This window comes from Bos taurus, chromosome 17 (genome assembly GCF_002263795.3).
Source record: "Bos taurus isolate L1 Dominette 01449 registration number 42190680 breed Hereford chromosome 17, ARS-UCD2.0, whole genome shotgun sequence".
Lineage (NCBI taxonomy): Eukaryota > Metazoa > Chordata > Mammalia > Artiodactyla > Bovidae > Bos > Bos taurus.
The window spans coordinates 65,694,630-65,718,143 of NC_037344.1; the positions used below are offsets into that span (position 1 = coordinate 65,694,630).

The 23,514-nt window shown below is 51.1% G+C and overlaps 1 protein-coding gene across 1 annotated transcript in view; it reads left to right on the plus strand.

Moving 5' to 3' along the window:
* The window catches only part of MYO18B (myosin XVIIIB), a 232,613-nt gene that overhangs the window by 180,082 nt on the left and 29,017 nt on the right, over nt 1-23,514 (plus strand). Inside the window, 1 exon segment of the mRNA XM_059876421.1 lies at nt 17,273-17,403. Within this exon segment, the coding sequence (XP_059732404.1) occupies nt 17,273-17,403 (131 nt within the window).

Consider the following 23,514-nt stretch of genomic DNA (forward strand, 5'->3'; position numbering starts at 1 on the left):
AGGCTACAGTCCATGTGGTCTCAAAGAGTCAGACATGACTGAGTGAGTTCACTTTCACTTTTCACTTCCACTTGCAGGCATAAAGAATGCACACTGACCAAATCCTGACAGAAGTGGCAGAGAACTCGGGAGACTGGGTGCAAACCTCAGTGCCGCCACTTCCTGTCGTGTGACTGGTCCAGACGCTCACCTTCTGTGTCTCTGTCATCTTACAAAATAGGGGTAGTTAGTGCAAGCCCCTCACAGCCTTTCAGGGAAGATTTAATGAGATAATGCATTTAAATGCTTATCAGTGCCAGGCACAAAGCAAACTCACTGTCACATCATCATCATCATCATCATTGTCTTAATCTGTTCTGGCTGTTGTGACAAAACACTGCAGACCGGGTGGCTTCTAAACAACAGAAACTTAGCACTCATGGTTCCAGAGGTTGGGAAGTCCAAGGTCAGGTCTCCTGCATGGTCGCACTCTTGTGAGAGTTCTCTTCCTGGTTCATAGCTGGTGCTTCTTGCTGTGTCCTCAAGTGGTGGAAAGGTCGAGGACTCTCTCTGCCGTCTAATCCCATTCATGTGGGCTCCATTGTCATGACCTAATCCACTTCCAAAGGCCCCACCTACGAATACCATCGCCTCGAGGGTTAGGATTTCAACGGAGGAATGAAGTGCAGGCAGACATTCAGACCAAGCGGTCATCATCACTGTCACCTCCATCATCACCGTGACCACCATCAGCATCCTAATGGTCATCCTCATCACCACCCCCCACCATCATCATCAAATCACCACCACCACCACCTCATCATCACCATGACCACCATCCCCACCACCACCACCACCATCCTCATTCTCACCCCCACCACCAGCATCACCATGAGCGGGAGACCTAGCACAGAAGAGCCCCTTGGAGAACAGACAGGCTTGGAGCTTCCGAGCAGTGGTATAAGCATCGGCAGTGGTTAAATCCTTCCCAGTTGGACAATTCTGGGAATTATCTCCCCGACATGCTACGTCCCCCTTGTGACCTGGGGTCCACAGACGCCTCCTTATCTGTGCTCAGTGTCCTGGGCACCAGTCTCATTGGGATTCTGTTCTTGGCCCAGTGTTGCCTTGCCTGCATTGCAAATAAATGACACGGAGCCCATCCTGCTGCATGTCACCCCTGGCACACTCCCACTCAGATCATTAGAAGCAACACATTCATTTCCCTAACAGCGTTCTCCTCTTCCCTCCCAAAAAGTTTTCAAATGGAAGAAGAAAGGCAGAAACAAGCTCCATCTGTCCTTGTTCAGACAGTTTTCCACAGCTGACATCCACCCAGCTGGGCAGCCGAGCCGGGCTTCCTGTTCGCTTTTGGTGGGAGGTGACACGGTCCATGCTGTTAGTAAAGTTTGGCAGTGGTTTAGACACACAGCATCCTGCTATAGGGAGGCTTAAAAACAAACACTTGGGGAATCCTTCTGACTCCAGCCTTTGTGAGCTACTTGCTTGGGTGGGGAAAAAAAGATGACCGATGTGACTTCTCAGCAAACAAAAGGAAAAGAACTCAGGAAATAACGTGATGTTCCCTTCTTCCTGAGAGTGTGCCCAAATTTCAAGAGGTCGCACCTCATCAGCAAATGTTTTCTGTAAAGGCCAAGGTAGTAAATAGTTTAGACTTTTGCAGGCCTTACTATATTTGTCACAACTACTCCACTCTGCTATAGCACAAAAGCAGCCAGAGAATGAGTCAATGAACAATGCATGTTCCAATAAAACTTTATTTATAAACACAGGCACAGGCCAGATTTGACCCAGGGAGCCGGAGTTTGCACCTTGTTTGAAACAAGTTGAAAGGGTTTCATCAAGTATTGGGATTTGCACAGCAAACTCACAGACCTACTTTAGAGGTTCTAAGGGGCCCCACTCAGACTTGGGCCCACATTGAGGACTATTTCGCCTGGTTCAGACCACGTGTCTCCCAGGACAGCATCTGGCCTCCAGAGAGGGATTGAGAGGAGGAAGGAACTTCAAGGGGCTGCCGCTGACATGTTCCCTGGCCCCGGGAGAAAAACTGAGGGAAACCAGTAAGAGGGCATTGGACCCATACCTGCCTTCCCGAAGTCCTGGCCCCATGAGCCGAGCAGGAGATGACCCTAAGCACCTGCAAGGGCAGGACAGACTGACCTGTGAGAGCCCGGGGCGCCGCTGCGAGGTAATGAGTCTGTTCATCCCAGAGGCTGGTGCCACTGGGCTGTAACCTTGAGATGTGCAGGGAAAAGAGACAGCAGAGAGCTCGGCGGTTGTGTTTCCTTCCTGCTGGGTCAATAAATGAATAAATGGACCGTGAGCGGCCAAGTGGCTGTTGTAATATTAGATTCCATCGAAAGGAAGATCAAAGAAGTGCACAGAGGGAGCTTCCTTCCATGTCTCTGCGTCTCACCGCTGGGAGCCGGGCTTGCTGTTGTCGCGGTCTGGGCGGAGGGAGGCAGGGAGGCCAGGAACTGACACGTACTGCCTGTTTGCGCCGTGGCCCACCTCGTGCCCCATCTCGTTAAATCGGCACTTCGAACCCTATGAGCGAGGTGGTATTTTTTCTCTCTCACACATTTTAAAGAGGCTTGCAAGAGGTGAAGTGACTTGCCCACGGCTGGATGGCTTGGCGACAGGACATGTAATCAGTCTCTTAGGCGCCAAAACCTGTGCTCTCAGTTGAAATGCCGGTCTTTCTCAAAGCTCGAGTGCCCACGGATCACCCAGGGCTGCTGTTAAAATGTCCAACCAGAGTCAGCAGATCTGGGGCAGAGCCTGAGGGTCTGCGTGTCTGACCGGCAGCATGGTGATGCAGCTGCTGCCTGCGGTGCACGGACCTCATGGGAGTGTGGCTGCCGGCGCATCACACCCTCTCCTTATTCCAGAGCCTCTGGAGTCACCAGTTGGGGAGCTTTATGTCTTTAGGATGAGGTCACACAGCGAGTGGGAAGTGGTTTGTTCAGGATTCAAGTCCACATCTGTCTTATCCGGAGTCTATGTCTTCTTAAGTCTCTCCCCCCTGTTACGCCTTTAGCTTGGCCCTCAGCTGGGGTCGATTTTGCCCCCTTGTGGAGTGTTTGCAGTATCTGGAGACATTTTTGTTTGGCACAACTTAGGGACAGCGCCCTGCTACGTCCATCTAGCGGGTCAGAGGCCAAGGATGCTGTCTCTCAGTATCCTGAAACACCCAGGACCACTCTCCTGCCCCCGCAACAGAGAGTCATGTGGCCCTGGATGACAATAATACTGATGTCGAGAAACCCTGCACTTGAGCTCAGCCTCCTTCAGCCCAGAAAATCAAATCCATCCAGAGCCCCTCTCTGGAGAGCGCACAGTGCCCTTGCATTAGAGGAGTCAGCATGTGAAAGCGTCCCACAGAAGCGGCATGAACCAGCGAGGATCATAACAGAAACGTCCGTTTCCCAGTCGGTGGGTGGAGCCTTCCCCTACTCTGAATCGAGCCCAGGGTGTCTGGGTCTCTTTCCTCTACTCTGAATCAAGCCCAGGGTGTTGGGGTCTCTGTCACATGCTCTTGCCTCAGCAGATGGAAGTCAGTCAAGTCTAGAAACGACTACGTTAAGCTCCAGTCATTGTCACGCCTGGCTGCCCAGGGTTGATCTGTGCCTTTTGCTGTTTGTATCGCCCATGCCATTTTCTCTGACAGTAGCTCCCCGACCTCCATCTGTTCCTCGGCCAGACGGCATTGACTCTGGTCCAAGCCCAGGGAGGGCCAGAATCCAGCATTGATTGCCAATACCAATAACTCTGGTCCAGGTTCTTCCTGATCAATTCTTGGGGAGACGGTATCTAATAATACAAGACTATTGATGAGGGTTGATTTACCTAGGGAGAGGGGCGGGAATTGCTTTCCCCACTCAACCACAGTTCATTCATGATGCTATTTTGGTTTGTTGAGAATGTCACCCTGGGCTTTGGTCACGATGAAGCTGTCAGATGCGTCTGAAAAAAGATCTGAAGAAGGAAACAGTGTGATAACGTTTCGGATGCACCCAGCTCTTCTCAGTTTACAGAGCACCTGAACGTGAGCCGAGCCTCCAGTGCTCTGTGTGGAAGATCAGGCAGGAACTGAATTGCCGCCTCCCATGAGGTTGAGGGGGCAGACTCGAGGGTGTGCTCTTTGGTGCCTGGGGAGCCAGTGCGGAGGCGGCGCCTGTTGCCAGGTCTCGAGGCCCGGGTGGGGCTCAGTCTCTCCCCTGTGCTGACCCTTGCAGGCCGTGCCTGCCTGGCACAGCTAGTGGGATGTGGTCCCGTGTTTTGGTGACTGTTGGCTTGGGTGACTTTACTCCCAGCCTGTCTTCCAACTTCTGGATCTGTAGGCAGTGTTGGCAGTCCCTGGCCAGGTCTCTCCTGGGATGTTCTGGACGCCTCTGGGTGCTGACAGGGACGAGACCGAACTTCCCCTAAGGGGTTGGCACACTGGCAGTAATGGTTCTGTCTGAGAGCAGGAAAGAGGGATGATGAGCAGGAAAGAGGGATGATGAGCAGGAAAGAGGGATGATGAGCAGTAAAGAGGGATGATGTTCATTGAGCATAAAACTTTCTATGTTTTATGCAACGTTTCAAGCACTTCCATCTATGAATCCTCAGCTAGACCTACAGCGCGGCAATGCAGTCAGCACTCCCACTTCACAGATGAGGAGACTGAGGGTCAGGGAGGTCGGGGACAGACCGCCCACAGTCATGCTAGAAGCGGTGGGGCTGAGTAGCAAGCGCTTGTTTGTGTCAGTTGAGGACCCACGGTGATAAGACTGCCTACTGCCCCACTGTCAGCGTAGAGCTGGGAGAATTCAAAGCTGAAGCATTTATGGGATGGCTTCTAAGCTCCAGGTACTGCTTTAGGCATTTGGGATATTAGGCTGAGTACAGCCCTACTCAAAGGAGCTCAATATAACAGGAAATTAGAAATTTATTACAGTCTCGTGGGGTGTGTGTTTAACCCAGGGACTTGTCCCAGTGCCCAGAGATGAAAGTGACTGATTCTACCGAGGACAGCCAGAGAGGTCATCCAGAAGAGGTGGCTGTGGAATGGGTCTTGAAGGATGAATAGGAGTTCGCTTGTCAGAGCAGAGCAGCACGTTCCAGGTGGGGGAATGGCAGGTGTGAAGGCACAGAGGTGTGAAAGGGCACAGCACGACTGGGTGCTGGTGAAGACTGTGGTGATTACTGCTGTGTGGGTGCAGAGCGTGGGCATTGAAAGGAGAGGAACCTTGGAAGGTGGGTTGAGAGAAAGACTCTGGAAGGCTTGCTCGGCTCAACTGCACAGTCTGGACTGGGGGAAGTGAAGAAGCACTGAGGCTCTTAAGCAGGAGAGGACTTGGTCAGATTAAAAAAGATTCTCCCCTAGATGCTGTGTGGAATATGGATTGGCGAGGGGGCTGGACTGAAGAAAGAAGAGCCAGTTTAAGACGATGAGAAGCCTCAGGAGATGGTGATGGACACTGAATTTACGAGGGGATGGAGAGCAGGGGAAGGAAGCAGAGACCAGCCCACTGTGTTGATGAGATTCTTGAGGCTCAGAGGAGGGGCTGGGGATACATAGTAATAAGTCGTTCTCACACTTCAGCGTCTTTGGATGGAAATCCCAGAGGCCGGTTGAGAAGTTTCAAAGTCCGATCTCTCCATTTCTGCAGTCACGTGGGGTCGTGGGCTGGGGAGATCTATGAGCTTCATTTCCATTTAAATTGAAATAAGACATGTCAAAGGTGGCCTGATAATTACTGCCTGGAACAAAGGCTCTCTGATGCGGGAAGCACAGTGTCGGTGTACTCCATACAGAGAATTTCTCCATCTGAGACTTAATTACGTTGATATAATTATTCGTCTGTCAGGAAAATCGGGTGGCACAGATATGTCATATTTGCGTTGGAGCAGAAAAAATGACAAGACTCGTTGGCTTTTTTCAGGAGGCAGTGGGTGGGTGGCTCTCGGAAGTGGGGAGCAGGGTGTTTGGAGTTCAGCCCAGGTCAGGATGCCTGTCTGCAGCAGCGGGCTTTGTGAGGGCCCCCCGGGTGTCAGCCTCGAGAGGGTGGGACTCCGGTGACAGTTCTGTGCCCCTTCCTGAAGATGCTGTAGGAGAAGTCAGAGGCTGGGGGTGCTTCTAGGGCTGTACGGAACTTTAGAGAAGTTTTATTGGCAAACCTTGTGACCCTAAGACGCACGGCAGAGTTGCCTGCCGGTGTCTCCAAGCCTGATCACGCTGCCCTCCCCCATCCCATCCTGCCAGCCCCAGAGACCCTCAGCCACATCCCCCTTCTGTGTGGGAGGGTCCCCTGCCCTCCCAGGGAAACTGTGCCTCCTGCCATGCCCCACCTGTCGGGGGAAACATGGGACCCAAAGAATCAAGTACAGAGCCTCCTTCTCAGATTGCAGCCCCAGCTCATGGCGCTGTTATAACTCAAGTAGCTGCAGCTGGGGTTTAGGCGAAAAGTGGCTTTATCCAAAGTGTGAGAACAGAGAAAGGAGAGAGGAATGCTTGCTGATGGTGAGTCGACCTGGGTGGGACCGGCTCAAGTTCTGCTTCTGCTTCTGCTGCCCTGGGGCCCAGCAACCTTGGCCAGGTGGCGTCCTGCCCTGAGCTCAGCCTGGGCCCCTGCTGTGTGATGGACGTGTCCACAGATGTTAGTGTGCTGCTTGGGTGTGCGTAGTGAGTGCACCTGCGACTGTCTACAGCCCGGCTCTCTATCTCCTGGATTGTGAACAGCCCATGTCACCTAAAATACAAACTTTCCAGAAAGCGATTAAGACTCTTGGGCAACAGCTGGGGGCATTTTAAAACAATCAACCAGAAACAAGAGAAGGGAAGGAAAGACGGCAAGCAGGTGCCCAGAGCCCCACGCTCTATTCTGCCTGGAGACTGATGGAGGGTCCTGATGGGCAGCTTGTGGCGGGGGGGTGGGCAGGCACCAAGGTCCCCTGCTTGTGTAACTCCATTCTGCCTTTACTATAAAACTCTTTTACCCAATTGTACATCAGATAGATGTGTCTGTACACACCTGTAGAAGTGAACACAGAATGGAAATATGGCAACACAGTCATTAAGAAGGATTGTCCCCCAGGTAACAGACTTAAGGGCATTTTTCTTCTATATTTTGCTCACGGATTGAACTTGCACCCCCTGCAGTGGATCTCAACCACTGGATTACCAGGGAAGTCCCAGGGGCAATTTTTAGTTTTGTTTTTTTTTTTAATATATTTTCTAAATTCTCTTCAGTGAACCCTATTAGAACCAGAAAAGAAAGGAAATTGTGTCTCAAAAACAAAAAGAAAGAAAGATCCCACAACGTTAGTTTGTTAGGTTTGCCGTAGCCCAGTACCACAAACCAGGTAGCTTGGTGAAACAACAGCATGTTGTCTCATGTCCTGGACATGAGAAGTCTGAAATTAGCATGTTCACAGGGCCTTGCTTCCCTGAAGGTGCCAGAGGAGAGACTGTGTCGTGCCTTTGACCTGGCAGTTTGCTGGCAACCTTTGATGTTCCTACAATGCTAAGTGGGTCCCTCCAACCTTCTGTCTCCATGCAGTGCTCGTCCTCTGAGTGTTCACTTCATCTCCCCTTTCTTTGTGACCATCTCCTTTTCCAGATCTCCCTCCTCTTGTCAGGACACAGCCACTGGGTGAGACCCATTCTCATGACCTCGTTTTAACTGAATTGCCTCTGTGAAGACCTTGTCTCCATGTCCAGTTGCATTCTGAGCCACTGGAGATTAGGATTTCTACATATCTTGGGGCAGGGGGGAAGACAACAGAATCTATAAGATTCTGTTCTTATAGATTGTTCTTCTCTGTTCCGAGAAGAATTTCAGGATCCCTACAGGGTTTTCCTCTGAGAATGGGAGAGTCAATCGAGATGAGGCCTGTGTGTGAAGAAATGTCCGTGTTGCTGTGGGAACCAGCTTCTGGGAGGGCTCTCAGTGGTCCCCAGCTCTGAGTCCACACCCCTGTGTAGCCTCCTCCATCTTTTCTTTTAAGCGTTTATGTATTATTTGGCTGCACCGGATCCTAGCTGTGGTACACGGGGCTTTTGAGCCTCTTTGCAGCACATGGCGTCTTTAGGTGCAGCACGCAGGGCCTTTTTTTAGTGCAGTACTCATACTCTGAGCTGTGGCATGCGGGATCTAGTTCCCTGAGCAGGGATGGAACCTGGGCCCCCTGCACTGGGAGCGTGGAGTCTTAGCCGCTGAACCACAGGGGATGTCTCAGCCTCCTCCATGTTGTGTCAGAGTTGGCTCGTGTGACCAGTAGATTGTCCCTTTGGGTTCTGAAAGGTCTTGGGTGTTTGCCTTGCTCTCCCTTGGATCACTTGCTCTGGTAAACCCAGCAGCCACCACATCATGCGGACACTCAAGCAGCTCAGCGGAGCCCTCATGGCTGAGGCCTCCAGCTGATAGCCTTGTCGGTGAACTTTCTTGGGAAGGACTCTCCAGCTTCAGGGAGGTCTTCAGACCAGCGTAGCCCTGGCTGACATCTTCACTAGAACATCATGATAAAACCTGTATGAGTTTCTCATCACCGTTGCAGCAAATTACTACAAACTTCATAGCTTTAAAATGACACCGTTTATTCTCTGTTAATGATAAGGTCAGAAGTCCAAAATGAGTCTCACGGGGTTTAAGTCAAGGTGAAAAGAGGCCTAGCTCCTTCTAGAAGCCCCAGGGAATGACCCGCTGCTTGCATCCTCCAGCTTGTAGGGGCAGCCAGCATTTCTTGGTTCCTGGCTGCATCACTCCGATCAGGGATTCCATCATTACATCACTGCTTTCTTCCCCAAGGACCCCCCTTGCCTCCCTTATATAAGGACCCTTTTGGTTACAATTAGGGCCCACCCAGAATATCCACAGAATCCAGGATAATCCCTCATCTCAAGATTTTTGATTTAGTGACATCTGCAAAATTCCCCTTGCCATCCAGATCCAACATATTCACATGTTTTGGGGATTAGGATGTGGGCATCTTTAGGGGCCTTATTCATCCTCCCTTAGACCATGAATCAGAACCACATAGATAAGCCACCTCTGAAATCCTGGCCCACAGAAAACCATGAGAGATAATGAATGATATTTGATATTTCAGAACGACTAGGTGTTGAGGCAATTTGTTATGTAGCAATAAATAACTAACGCAGACTGGAGGTTGTAATCTAGCATTTGGTTGTAACACTTGGCACTCATAATTCTGGATTTATTGCAGTGTCGTCCTTGAAATATGCAAGTAGAGAAGTGTGCAAATCGCAAAAGTATACAGTTGGATGAGTTTTTTTTTTTTTTACAGACTGAAAACACCCTCGTCTGTCTTTAATAACGAAGCCTGGGATGTAGCCCAGATGCTTTTGTGCTCTGTACCGGTAATTCTCCTGTGTCCTCTCAGATTCATTCTCGCCCCTTCTCTGCTCTGAACCACAGGAAGCTGTTTTCCTGGCTTGCCTTCTGGTAGGTTCAGCCAGTGGAAGGCAGTGGCAGACAATAGAAAGGGAAGGGGAGGAGAAGAACCAAGGTGTTCTCCCTCTCTCACACTGCCTTGAGGAGGGGGGCAGGCCTGGCCGCAGCTCAGCCTCTGTAAGCCCGTGTCCCGTGAGGGACCCTCCTCCCTGACAGCAGCGCCCACTGGGCAGCCCTGCCATTGCCTGACTTCTTGCCTTTTCCTTCCAGCCCTGGGTGAGCAGTACCTTCCTGCTGTTGCTAATCTCTTCTGGCTTCTCATCTTCCCCATCACCTGGAAAACCAATTCCCTATATTAAATTCCTCTGGTGGAATGATCTAGAGTGATTTCTATCTTCCTGACTGATACAGGCTTCCTTGGAGGCATTACATTAAATCCTTCTGACTTCAACAAAAAAAGCATCATGTTCATAGAATTCATTTTCTGAAAAATGAGGCTATCCTCACTATACAGTCCCTGCAGGTTTCATATTTTCAAAGTCTTCACTTGGAAAGAAGGAAACGGGAGCATTTGTTACGTATCAAGTACGAGCCACGGTATCAGGTATACGAGCTGTACGCAGTTTTACACTATTTCACTTGTTCCTCGCAATACTGTTTATCGTGGAATAATACTGTCATTTTTACAGATGAGAGCCTGGAAGTCAGAAAGGGTTGGTGGCTCTTGAGCAGTCACACGGCGCTTTAGGTTCACCTTGTCCTAAGGCCAGTGCTTCTCCCGCTGCTCCCACGGTGGTAGCGTTGGCATCTCCCCCTCCCCGCCCACCAGGGCGGCTCCCTAGGTGTGGTGGGCTTCAGCTTCCCTCGGTCCCATAGAGCACCCATCAGTTTCAAGGAGAAATACCCCCTACCCCAACCAACTAATAATAAGTTTCTTTTTTGAGGATTCAGGAGGCGTTTCCAGGACGATTGAGGTTATTTGAAGTGTTGGCAGGGTTGGCAGTTCCAGTTGATGCTGGCAGATGGAGCAGAGGGCAGCCCTGGGGAGAAGCACTTAGCTGGGTGGTTTAGAGTGGACTCGGGCCCCACGTTGCCTGCGATGCATTAGACGTGCCTGCCGCAGGCGAAGAAAAGGGACGGGACGGCTTGTGAGATAATTTCCTGCCCCTTTGGAAACAGGCAGGCCTGAGCTTGAACCTGTGCGTCACTGTCCAGCTGGGTGACTTTGGGATCTCTGACAAGTCACTCTGTGTCTGTCGCATCATTAAAATACAGTAAAAAAACTTGCAGGACTGTTTTGAAGAGAGAGTATTGCCTAGTGACAACCAGCTTCTCCCTAGGCCTGCTTCCAGGGGGAACTTGGGCTCCTTTTCAGCCTTGCATGAGCCTCTCCTGTTGCGGAGGGTGGGCTCTAGAGCGTGTGGGCTCAGTAGCTGTGGCACACGGGGCTTCGTTAGTCGTGGCACATGGGCTTAGTTGCCCAGTGGCAGGTGGGAGCTTAGTTCCCCAACCAGGGATCGAACCCACGTCCCCTGCATTGGAAGGCGGATTCTGAACCACTGGACCACCACCCTCAGTCTTAAATAAGGGAATCTGACGCGTCATTTGGGGTTTTCTAAGGGGTGCCCCAGCTCTTTCTCAGAGTGGGACTGAGCACTTCCTGCCAGTGCTCACTCCATTGCCATCATGGCTTGGGAGCTCTCGCCAGGACACTACTCACGGGGCCCTCCTCCCAGGCACGTGGCCTTTGCACAAGTTAAGTGAAACTGTGGTTCCTCGCACCTCACCCCACAGAGGCAGTAATTCCGCTGGGACTTTGTGGTAGTATTCTCGGGTTACTTTTTATGGGTTTCTATTGTATATGACTCCGAGGGTTCTTATAAAGATGATGTGAGAGAAGGTTTTTCAGACACTTAGCGCCATGCTTGCCCATGTGAGAGACAGAAATAAATGGGTTCATTTATTACTTATTCACAGATACTTGTTAACTACATGCTGTGTGTCAGACTGGGAATACTTGTGTGTGTATCTATAAATACACATGTGCACACACATTCACACATATACACATTTATATATATTTATGTTTTCATATACTATATGCATGCGTTATGTAAACATGCATTTGTATATATTTCTACAGCTTATGTATGTGTGTATAATTTTCTTAACACCAGGCTCTGTAAATAAAGTTTCTATTTGTCTTTAGCACATCAAAACCGAATAACGAGATGATTTCTCATCAGGGCTTGGGGATGTTTCCAGATAGTCTACTCTGTACTATAAACGCGCTGTGCTGTGCTCAGTCGCTCAGTCATGTCCAACTCTGTGACCCCATGGACTATAGCCCACCAGGCTCCTCTGTCCATGGGAGTCTCCAGCCAGGAATACTAGAGTGGGTTGCCATACCCTTCCCCAGGGGATCTTCTCAGCCCAGGGATCGAATCCAGGTTTCCTGCATTGCAGGTGGATTCTTTACCATCTGAGTCACCAGGGAAGCCCATGCTATAAACTAGGTAAAATTAACTTTGGGAAGCCTTGTGGGATACCTCCGAAGGTGAACAAGGCAACCTCCAGAGCCGCAGAAAGTGACATATGAGAGTCCCGTGTGTCTGCAGACAGAAGAGGGGCCTATGAAGGTGGAGATGCCCTGGGAAGAGGAAGCAAACGATGGTTTTAAATACTAGCCTCTAATTGAACCTCACAAGAGGAGACGATGTTAATTGCAGCCACTAATTATTGTATGAACTGCTCCCTACATGAGCAGCTACACACAGCGTGTTCCAGGGGGAGCAGCTTGGGCGTTTAACAAGAGTTGATGAGTCTCTCACATGATGCAAGGGTGGCCAGCACATATGCATACCACGTGGTTTGGTGATGTCTGTATGCATGGTGTGTGTTGTGTACAGCTAAACGAGTAGCACCCTGTCCCTCCTTGACTCACCTCTTACAGTCATGCAGTAACACCATCACTCAGTCCTAAGACATCTTGAGTTGCCTGCTCTGTTCTAGACTCAGCAATACAGGTAGATTAGGGCCCTAGAAGAATGATGCTCTGTAGAAGTTAGGATTTTGTCTATATCTCCTGCACCTGGATCAGTGCTGGCACATAGTTCATGCTCAAAAAATGTTTATTGAACGAATGATATGTAATATGTATATATACATACCTACATATATATAATGAATATGTACTTTATGTTAGTGTTTTATGTCTATTACAATGTATGTATCACTCCCAGGTGGTGCTAGTGGCAAAGAACCAGCCTGCTAAAGCAGGTTCAATCCCTGGGTCGGGAACATGCCCTGGAGGAGGAAATGGCAACCCACTCCAGTGTTCTTGCCTGGAGAACCCCATGGACAGAGGAGCCTGGCAGGCTGCAGTCCATAGGGTTGAGAAGAGTCAGACACGACGGAAGCTACCAGGCACGCATCGCTGTGTTCCAGCTACAGAGTAATATGGACATATGGGTTATTTGTTAGCGGGTTTCTGCTGTATACATCTTACTGTCTAAGTAGTTTTGTAACCTAGTTTTTCCTCCAGCTTCTTCCTGCCCCATGTCCCTAAAAGAGAGAAACACAGAAGACCACAAGCTTACCCTTGGCCTCAAAAAGCAACCTCATTTGTGTAGCGGCAGTCCTGACCGATTGCTGGTCTGGGAGGTGGAAGAAGTCCCAGCCCTCCCTCATGCCCTCTTCTCCTGGTGCCCCCCTCCCGTGTCTCTCGAGCTGTCTCTGGCATGGGCTTGTTTTGTCTGCCTCCAAGACTGGTGGGGCTGCCGCATCCACTTCGCCTAATGACTTGGTCTCTGCAATCAGCGGACTACCTGGTTTTTGAGCTGAAGCAGGAAAGGTGTGCTGATTGCTGATTACACAGACTCTGAATTTCCCAAATCCGTCTTCTTGGGAGGTTTCTGCTGAGCGTGATGTGCTGCTGCTGCTGCTGCTAAGTCGCTTCAGTCATGTCCGACTCTGTGCGACCCCATAGACGGCAGCCCACCAGGTTCCCCCGTCCCTGGGATTCTCCAGGCAAGAACACTGGAGTGGGTCGCCATTTCCTTCTCCAATGCATGAAAGTGAAAAGTAAAAGTGAAGTCGCTCGCTCGTGTCTGACTCCTAGCGACCCCATGGACTGCAGCCTACCAGGCTCCTCCATCCATGGGATTCTCCAGGCAAGAGTACTGGAGTGGGTTGCCATTGCCTTCTCCAATGCATGAAAGTGAAAAGTGAAAGTGAAGTTGCTCAGTCGTGTCCGACCCTCAGCGACCCCATGGACTGCAGCCTACCAGGCTCCTCCATCCATGGGATTCTCCAGGCAAGGGTACTGGAGTGGGGTGCCGTTGCCTTCTCCAGAGCGTGATGTGCATCCCCAGGCAAATTGGAGGGTGGAGCCCAGAGGGCAAGGGGTGTGGTGGAGAGTGAGGGGGTTGCGGCAGGTCCCCGGAACCACCTGCCTCATCTGTCTGTGGATGGTTTTCTTGTTCTCGACTCTCCTTGCTGTCTAGCTAACTTCGACTCTTCTTGCTGTCTAGCTAACTCACTCTTTAAGCTGCCCGTGCTTTCCACCCCTGCTTCTCCTCTGCAGATGGTGAAAAGCTTTCAGAGGCCTGCATTCCAGCCTCCTTATTCTCTGTGTGACCTTGGCGGACCACCTCAGTGCTGCAGGGACACCCACCCGGTTGCTGCTTGTTCTCTCAGAACTAAAAGATAGTAACACCTCTGCTGGCCAGGCCTTTCCTCTCTGCCACGCTCATTCTGTGCTCACAGCAGCTCTGTGAAGGGGCCGCTGCTGCCTCCATCTTACCCATGGGGATCAGAGAGGTTGAGTAACTTGCTGAAGGTCACACAGCCTGTGGGTGGGAGAGCTTGGATTTGAACCCAGGCATCCTGGCTCCAGAGCCTACTTTCATGATCATGATAATGCGGATCGGACCCACCTCAGGTCCCCATTTCCTCTGCTCAGCTGCTTAGTCCCAGCCCAGAGCCCCCCGTCCCTAAGACCCAGCACCTGCGCCATCCCTGTCCTCCAGGAGGGCCCCTGCAGGGCAAGGTTGGAGGGCCTCCTCTGCATGATGTTGGCATGGGCCAAGGTCACCCAAGCACAACTGGGAGGGGACGTCTGGGCTCCTCTCGCTTGGCTCACATGGCACAGGGGCCTCACCTGAGAACCCAAGACCCGGCTGCCTGACTTTGTGGTCTCTTGACTGTGTGACCGTGGGCAGGTCTTTTTGCTGCTCTGGTGCTCAGTCTCCTCATCTCTAAAAGGAACATTCACCACGTGCCTGGCATGGCCCTGAGGTGCCTGGCATGCCTGACGTGCCTGGCATGGCCCTGACGGGGCCGTTGGGTAGCATCTCTGTGTCTTAGAAACACACTGATGCCTCGTCCCCTCGCTTCCCAGGGACGCTGTCATCCTGGCCCACTAGCGAGGAGCTGAGCTCGGGCGACGCCCCTGCCGTCTCCTGGGATTGTGCGCCCAGCCGTCTCCCGGTGTCTCGATGAGCTGACAAGCACCCCCTCGCCGCCCCACAGTGTGTTATTTCCTCTGACAGTCCGCCAGCCTCCTGCCTGGGGGCCCCCGTCTCAGACCGCCTCTCACCTCATCAGCACCAAGCTGGGGATTTCACAGCTGGCAGTTTCAATCAGCCGTGGTATTCCACCAGCCCCTGTGCGCACCCCCCACCTCTCCACGCCGCCCCTTCCCTCGTCAGCTGGGCTTGACCCTTCGGCTTCCCCGGTCTTTGCTCACTCTCTCTCTCAAATTGAAAAAGACACACAATCAGGGAAAAGGCACAGACTTACAATACCGTGGATGGACCGGCTGGCCTGCTACAGGGATCTGAATGTGTCCCTGCAAAGGGAGCCCTGGGCCTCGCTGGCTTTCCCAGGGGCAGGCAGACAGAGCCCCAGAAAGATCACTGGCCAGTGAGCGAGGCAGACCAGAGGTTTTCCCCTTGCTGCCCCAAGTGACTTCCCTGGCCTCAGTTTCCTCATCTGCAAAATAAAAGCCATCCCAGGCTCAGAGAAGGGTTGTACTGTTGGTGAGTCTCAGGGGGAGCTGAGAGCCGTACTTAAATGGACCCAGAGTCCTTACATTTTCACCCTTCACGCTCTTATCAGTTGGTATATACCTGTTGCCTAAGACAACAGTCAAAAAGAAACTTGACCTAAGAGCAGCTTGAAGGAAAATCCTATCCCTCACCCACCTTTGCTCCTATCTGTAAATATTCTCAGCTCTCCACTGCTTTCCCAGCTGCACATGTGCTGTTTGCATGGAGACCTGGGCGTCGTATTTTCTGTTCTTTTCTGCTTGCTTGACATTATTTTGTGAAGGGTTCCCCGATGGCGCCACCCTGATTGCTCGTGTTGGCTTCTGTCTGAGCATCAGAGCGACGCACTGCATCGCGGTTTCCCTACCAGTCCCCGTGGCTGGGCAGCGGGGCGGCTCTCGGGCTCTTGGTGCCATCAGTAGCTCCATTCCAAGCGTCCTTGGGTCCAGGGCCTTGCTCTGCACCTCCCCCCTTTTTAATGTTTATTATTTATTTTATTGTTGGTTGCACTGGGTCTTCACTGCTGCATACTGGCTTTCTCTAGTTGCAGTGCATGAGCGTCTAATTGCGGTGGCCTCTCTGGTTGCAGAGCGCAGTCTCTAGGTGCACAGACTTCAGTAGTCGTGACTCGCAGGCTCAGTAGTTGTGACACACGGGCTTAGTTGCCCTGTGGCGTGTGGGATCTTCCCAGACCAGGAGTTGAACTCGTGTCCCCTGCGTTGGCAGGCAGAGTCTTAACCTCTGGACCAGGAGGGAAGCCCTACTCTGCCTTTTGACTCTTCCCCCCGCTAGGATTAGCTCCCAGAAGGTGGGTCTCTGGGTTGAACCCAGAGTTTCTCAGGCTGGATGCTGGTGACACTCTTGTGAAGTAATCGGTCCTCAGTGGTGGGGGCTGCTCTGTGAACTGAGGATGCTGGACAGCACCTTTGGCCTCTGCTCTGCGAGAGGCCACCAGACCCCCATGTCACAACCAGCAACGCCTCTACACAGTGTCCCCCGGAGGGCAGACTTACCCTCAGCCGACAGTCATTGTGCGAACGGGGAGCCGTGTGTGGAAAACGTTACACATGGCAGTCAGAGGCTTTCCAGAGAGTCTGGATAAAATCCAATTAGGGCGGAAAGTAACTGGATGAGCACAGGTGGAGTCTGCTGCACCCGCCTCAGTTCCAGCTCGAGTTCCATTCAGGCCTCCCCCAGGCCTCAGCTCTTCATCTGCGAAGTGGGGACAGTGATAGAGCCGCGTGCCAGGCTCGTGAGCAGAGAGTGAGGGCAGGAGCCCGAAGCGCTGAACGCAGCGCTGGGCATGGAAAGGTCTCAGGACACATCAGTGGTGCTGGCCAGCTCCAGAGGGAGCCCCACTGGGGTTTCTGTCTTTGCCCGTGCTGCCTTTGAGGGTATCGGGAGGGCTGAGGGAGCCTGGGTGGCAGAGTTGAAAGGGACCCGCTCTTCTGCCCTCCCTGCAACCTCCCGCTCCACATCCACCCCGGGGCGGGACTCAGCCTCCAGAACCAGCCTCAGCGGCTCTCCTGGGAAACATCACTGAGTCTTACGTCTGCCATCCATCTAGGGCGTTCTGTGTGGGGTCGCACAGGCTGGGTCTAGCATTTCTGGTGTGTGTGAGCTCCTGAGGCATCTATTTCCTCCTCTGAAATCTGTAGCATCTGTCTGAGGCTCCATGAGGCCTTCCTTAGGGAGAGCCCCTCGTGGGTACCCACCATGTCACACGGTCCCGGTGAACACCAGGCTCCTCCCCAGAGCTCTCGTAAGTGAGTGGGGGTCTCGCCCAGGGCCAACGTGTGTTGTGGTCTCTGTCCCCAGGAGAAGTACGTGGAGGAGCTCGCCGCAATACGACAGACCCTGCAGACTGACCTGGAGACGTCCATCCGACGGATCGCCGACCTGCAGGCAGCCTTGGAGGAGGTGGCATCCAGTGACAGCGACACAGAGAGGTGCCTGCGAGGGGCAGGCGGGGCGGGGCTGACGGGGGGCTGCGACAGCGACACAGAGAGGTGCCTGCGAGGGGCAGGCGGGGCTGGGCACGGCGGGGGCTGTGCCCTGGGGGCTCTGCGGTCTTCAGTGGGCAGGGCTCCCCTCTCCAGTCTGGGGGCCCGGGGATTCAGGCGCACTGTGGGTGGGAGGATAACTGGCTGGCTCAGGCGAGCAGAGGCGGGATGCTCCCCGCTGGTGGTACCGTCCTTGCTGTGGTCCTGGGCTGGTGACCGCTGCTCAGAGGCCGACTGCTGCCGACTCCCCCGTGAAGGTGTTCATTTTCAACATCAGTGTGATACAGACCCAGTGGACTTACCATGTTCTGGCCTCTAAATGAAGGGCTTTATCTAAAAAATCCTCAGTTTGTGCAAAAATCGCTTCCACGCCAATATCCTGAGGATTTCTATGACGCCCACTAATGTGCAAAGCTGTGAAATTGCTGGTAAAATGGCAAATCCTGATCCTGCAGCAGCCTCCCAGCTCATGGTCACATTCAGGGTCCCCGTCCCCCCCCCCACCAGTTTTATTAGAGTCATGACAGGACCAGCATCTGTAATTACAAACCCCTGGCGTCAATACTACCCACTCCGTGCTTGGGCTGGCTTCTCCATTAATAGAAATGCTAGAGCTTTTGCATTAATTATAAAGGGAATTAATGACTGTATATACAAGTATTGGAGGTTTTTACAAATGAGCAAAACTTTTAAACCATTTTTACTTGCACAGAAGTAGATTGCTTTTCTAATAAACAGTAAAAGTTCTAAAAATAACAAGACTGAAAAGAGGCAGAGAGTCTGTTCTTGGAGGTACAGGGACAGGCTGGGCAGGTGTGACAGGGAACCAGGGACAACAACCTGTGAAACAGCCTGTGTTCAGGACAGTGTGAGGGGCGAGATGGTCACAGGACCCCCGGTGTGAAAAAATGGCGCCTTGGATCTGGACGAGCCCAGGCCGTGCGTGGGATACTTGCAGCTGGAAGAGGGGGCGGCCTGGGGAGGGCGCAGGTGCTGCCTTTCATCCAGCCCGATTTCCAATCAGGGATCTGGGGATTCATTTCAAACTTGAACCAGGGGTTTAAGTTTGTCAACTAGCTGGCTCAGATGGTAAAGAATCTGCCTGCGATGCAGGAGACATGGGTTCAATTCCTGGATGGGAAAGATCCCCTAGAGAAGGAAATGGCAACCCAGTCTAGTATTCTTGCTTGGAGAATCCCATGGACAATGGAGCCTGGCAGGCTACAGTCCACGGGGGTTTAAAGAGTCCGACACAACTTACCAGCTACCACCTGTGTTCTTATCTTGAGGATGCCCTGGACAAAGGGGCCTGGTTGGCTACAGTCATTGGGGTCGCAAAGAATCAGGCATGACTGAGCGACCTAACACTTTTACTTTCCTCCAGTTATTCAACCTCTCTGAGCCTCAGTCTCTTCATCTGTAAGATGGGTTGATAATAAGAAGTAAGTGAAAAAATCCGACCCTGGCACAGGCCCGTGTACTTGGCGGGGCTCAGCCATCGTCAGTTTCATTCATTCATCCGTGTGATCGGCTCTACCTGTTCCACACCACACTGAGCTGGGCGTTTGTCTCAGTCAGCTTGCTTCTTGTCATCATGTGTCTCTGTCCTAGAGACACAGGGAGATTGAATAACTTGCCCGGGGACAGGCGGAAGTTAAATCCCTGAGGAGTAGAGAGGGAGGAGAGCACAGGCCTCTGCCTCTGTGGAGCCCACATTCCATGTGTGTGTATGTGTGTGTGTGTGTGTGTCCCTGCCCGTGAGTACAGCGGGCAGACTGGTGAATGGAACACTAGACTACAGTAGGAGTTACAAAGACAGAGAACACGATGCTTTGATGAATAGCAGCAGGTACACCTGGCCTCTCTGAGAGGAAGAATTGAACTGAAACCCAGGCTGAAAGAAGGAGCCAGAGGCAGGAGCTCCGGAGAAAATTGAGTCAGGGCCGACAAGGAGTGTTCTGGAAGTAAACAGCCTGCCCAAGTAAGATGAATGGGAAAGAGCAAAAGTCTCCTGCTCTTCTTCCTTCCCTCTCTCCCACCTTTCTTCGCCTTTTGAAGTGGCCCACTGTGTCCTCATGAAGCACCCCAGGACCCCAGGCAGGATCAGCAGCATAACCCATGAGTCCACGGAGGAATGAGAACCTGGGGCTTTTTGTTCAGAATCAGTTCAGTTCAGTCGCTCAGTCGTGTCCAACTCTTTGTGACCCCATGGACTGCAGCACACCAGGCTTCCCTTCCATTACTAACTCCCAGAGCTTGCTCAAACTCATGTCCATTGACTCGGTGATGCCATCCAACCATCTCATCCTCTGTAGTCCCCTTCTCCTCCTGCCTTCAGTCTTTCCCAGCATCAGGGTCTTTTCAAATGAGTCAGCTCTTCGCATCAGGTGGCCAAAGTATTGGAGTTTCAGCTTCAGCATCAGTCCTTCCAATGAATATTCAGGACTGATTTCCTTTAGGATGGACTGGTTGGACCTCCTAGCAGGCCAAGGAACTCTCAAGAGTCTTCTTCAACACCACAGTTAAAAAGCATTAATCTTCGGCGCTCAGCTTTCTTTATAGTCCAACTCTAACATCGATGACGTGACTACTGGAAAAACCATAGCTTTGACTAGACGGACTTTTGTTGGCAAAGTAATGTCTCTGCTTTTTAATATGTTGTCTAGGTTGGTCATAACTTTTCTTCCAAGGAGCAAACGTCTTTTAATTTCATGGCTGCAGTCACCATCTGCAGTGATTTTGGAGCCCCCCAAAATAAAGTCTCTCACTATTTCCATTGTTTCCCCATCTATTTGCCATGAAGTCTTGAGACCAGATGCCATGATCTTAGTGTTCTGAATGTTGAGTTTTAAACCAACTTTTTCACTCTCCTCTTTGACTTTCATCCAGATGCTCTTTAGTTCTTCTTTGCTTTCTACCATAAGGGTAGTGTCATCTGCATATCTGAGGTTATTAATATTTCTCCTGGCAATCTTGATCCCAGCTTGTGCTTCATCCAGCCCAGCGTTTCTCATGATGTACTCTGCATATAAGTTAAATTATCAGAGTGACAGTATACAGCCTTGACGTACTCCTTTCCTGATTTGGAAAGAGTCTGTTGTTCCATGTCCAGTTCTGTTGCTTCCTGACCTGCACACAGATTTCTCAGGAGGCAGGTCAGGTGGTCTGGTATTCCCATCTCTTTAAGAATTTTCCACAGTTTGGTGTGATCCACACAGTTAAAGGCTTTGGCATAGTTAATAAAGCAGAAGTAGATTTTTTTCTAGAACTCTCTTGCTTTTTTGATGATCCAGCTGATGTTGGCAATTTGATCTCTGGTTCCTTTTCTAAATCCACCTTGAACATGTGGAAGTTCATGGTTCACATACTGTTGAAGGCTGGCTTGGAGAATTTTGAGCATTACTTTGATAGCATGTGAGATGAGTGCAATTGTGTGGTAGTTTGAGCATTCTTTGGCATTGCCTTTCTTTGGGATTGGAGTGAAAACTGACCTTTTCCAGTTCTGTGGCCACTGCTGAGTTTTCCAAATTTGCTGACATATTGAGTGCAGCACTTTCACAGCATCATCTTTCAGGATTTGAAATAGCTCAACTGGAATTCCATCACCTCCACTAGCTTTGTTCGTAGTGATGTTTCCTAAGGCCCACTTGACTTTGCATTCCAGGATGTCTGGCTCTAGGTGAGTGATCACACCATCATGATTATCTGGGTCGTGAAGATCTTTTTTGTATAGTTCTTCTGTGTATTCTTGCCACCTCTTCTTAATATCTTCTGCTTCTGTTAGGTCCATACCATTTCTTTCCTTTATTTTGCCCATCTTTGCTTGAAATATTCCCTTGGTATCTCTAATTTTCTTGAAGAGATCTCTAGTCTTTCCCATTCTATTGTTTTCCTCTATTTCTTTGCATTGATCACTGAGGAAGGCTTTCTTATCTCTCCTTGCTATTCTTTGGAACTCTGCATTCACATGGGTATATCTTTTAACTCAGATGACCATTATATCTACTACTGTGGGCAAGAATCCCTTGAAAGACATGGAGTAGCCATCATAGTCAACAAGAGTCCAAAATGCAGTACTTGGATACAGTCACAAAAACAACAGAATGATCTCTGTTCGTTTCCAAGGCAAACTGTTCTGTATCACAGTAATCCAAGTCTATGCCCTGACCAGTAATGCTGAAGAAGCTGAAGTTGAATGGCTTTATGAAGACCTACAAGACCTTCTAGAACTAACACCTCCAAAAGATGTCCTTTTCATTATAGGGGACTGGAATGCAAAAGTAGGAAGTCAAGAAATGCCTGGAGTAACAGGCAAATTTGGCCTTGGAGTACAGAATGAAGCAGGGCAAAGGCTAACAGAGTTTTGCCAAGAGAATGCACTGGTCATAGCAAACACCCTCTTCCATCACCAGATTGTCAATACCGAAATCAGATTGATTACATTCTTTGCAGCCAAAGATGGAGAAGCTCTATACAGTCTGCAAAAACAAGACCGGGAACTGACTATGGCTCAGATCATGAACTCCTTATTCCCAAAATCAGACCTAGATTGAAGAAAGTAGGGAAAATCACTAGAGCATTCAGGTATGACCTAAATCAAATCCTTTACTATTATACAGTGGAAGTGAGAAATAGATTCAAAGGATTAGATCTGATAGGGTGCCTGAAGAACTATGGACAGAGGTTCATGATATTTTACAGGAGGCAGGGATCAAGACCATCCCCAAGAAAAAGAAATGCAAAAAGGCAAAACGGTTGTCTGAGGAGGCCTTACAAATAGCTGTGAAAAGAAGAGACGCAAAAAGCAAAGGAGAAAAGGAAAGATATACCCATTCGTTCAGAATGGATTCGGAATTTCACTGCAGTCACAGCAAAGCTGCACCGCACGCAGGCCCCTCTGGGCGCGGGCTGCGAGCCTGTGAAGCCTCCCTGAGCCCAGGATGCCTCCTGGGAAGCATCTCCTAATCCTCAGCTGCCTTGGCCTCTCTGTCTTATAATTCCCATGGAGCGTGGGTTTCAGTAATGACGTAGGTGTGGGAGGAAACGGGAAAAATCGCCCAGAAAGAAGGCTCAACACTTCTTAAGACCATCCAAGTCATGCTGTCTGGTCACTGCACAGTTAAATTGGTTATCAACGAGAAAAAGAAGTGTGCGGGACCCTGGGGTGGAGAGCCGCCATCCAGAGCAGGGCCACGCTCAAGCCGGGTGCTGCAGGCGCTCTTCCCCCGCAGCTCCGCCCTGCACGCCCCTCATAATTGCCTCATAGCCAGGGGACGGCAGTGTTGATTGGAGCCTGAGGGATTGGTCCAGGTACATCTCTGAACTGAGCTCTCAATTAGGATTCAAACCCACCCTGGGAGAGAGACAGAGCGATGCTTCAGCTGGAGTGAGGCTCTTTGAGAGACTTGTTCAAATTATGAAAAGTCACATTTCCCCATGTTGGGAATTAGATCCGAGTGTAACAGGCCTTCCAGGCTGGAAACGTGGCTACGTGCTCAGAAAGCCAGGAGGCCGGTGTGGCAGCATTTCAGCGCATGCTCGCCAGCACGGGTGCCCTTGCGCTGTAACTTAGACTAGGGCATCAGCCTCCTTAGATTAGTGGAGGAACACTTTAAGCTGTTCCCCCAGGCTCAGAGAACGCTCATGACTCGTGCATCAGCCGACAGCCCCATCTGTTCTTGCCCAGGGTCTGTGGCGTCATCATCTCAGCTGGGAGTTTGGGATGGGGTTGGTGGGGAGTTCAGAAAGGTCAGTGGATGACCCCTGACCCCTAGGTCAGCCAAGAGTTTCCACGCCAGCTGCCTCCATCTGGGACGAAGGCTGTGGAAAGGTGTCCTCTGGTGCTGTGTTGAGTGTAAGTTGTACATTTTCCAACATCTATGCTGCTAACTTGACGAATTTGAGCTGCGGTGAGAGAAGTAGAAAGATCTGGGCCTAAGCAAAGGTTGCGGCTGCCACCGAGGGCATCATCCCGCTTCGGCTTATTCAGTAGTGGGCCCAGGCTCTAGCCAGACTGCAAGAGTTCCTGCTGTGAAGTAGGGCAGGCTTGAGGCCCGT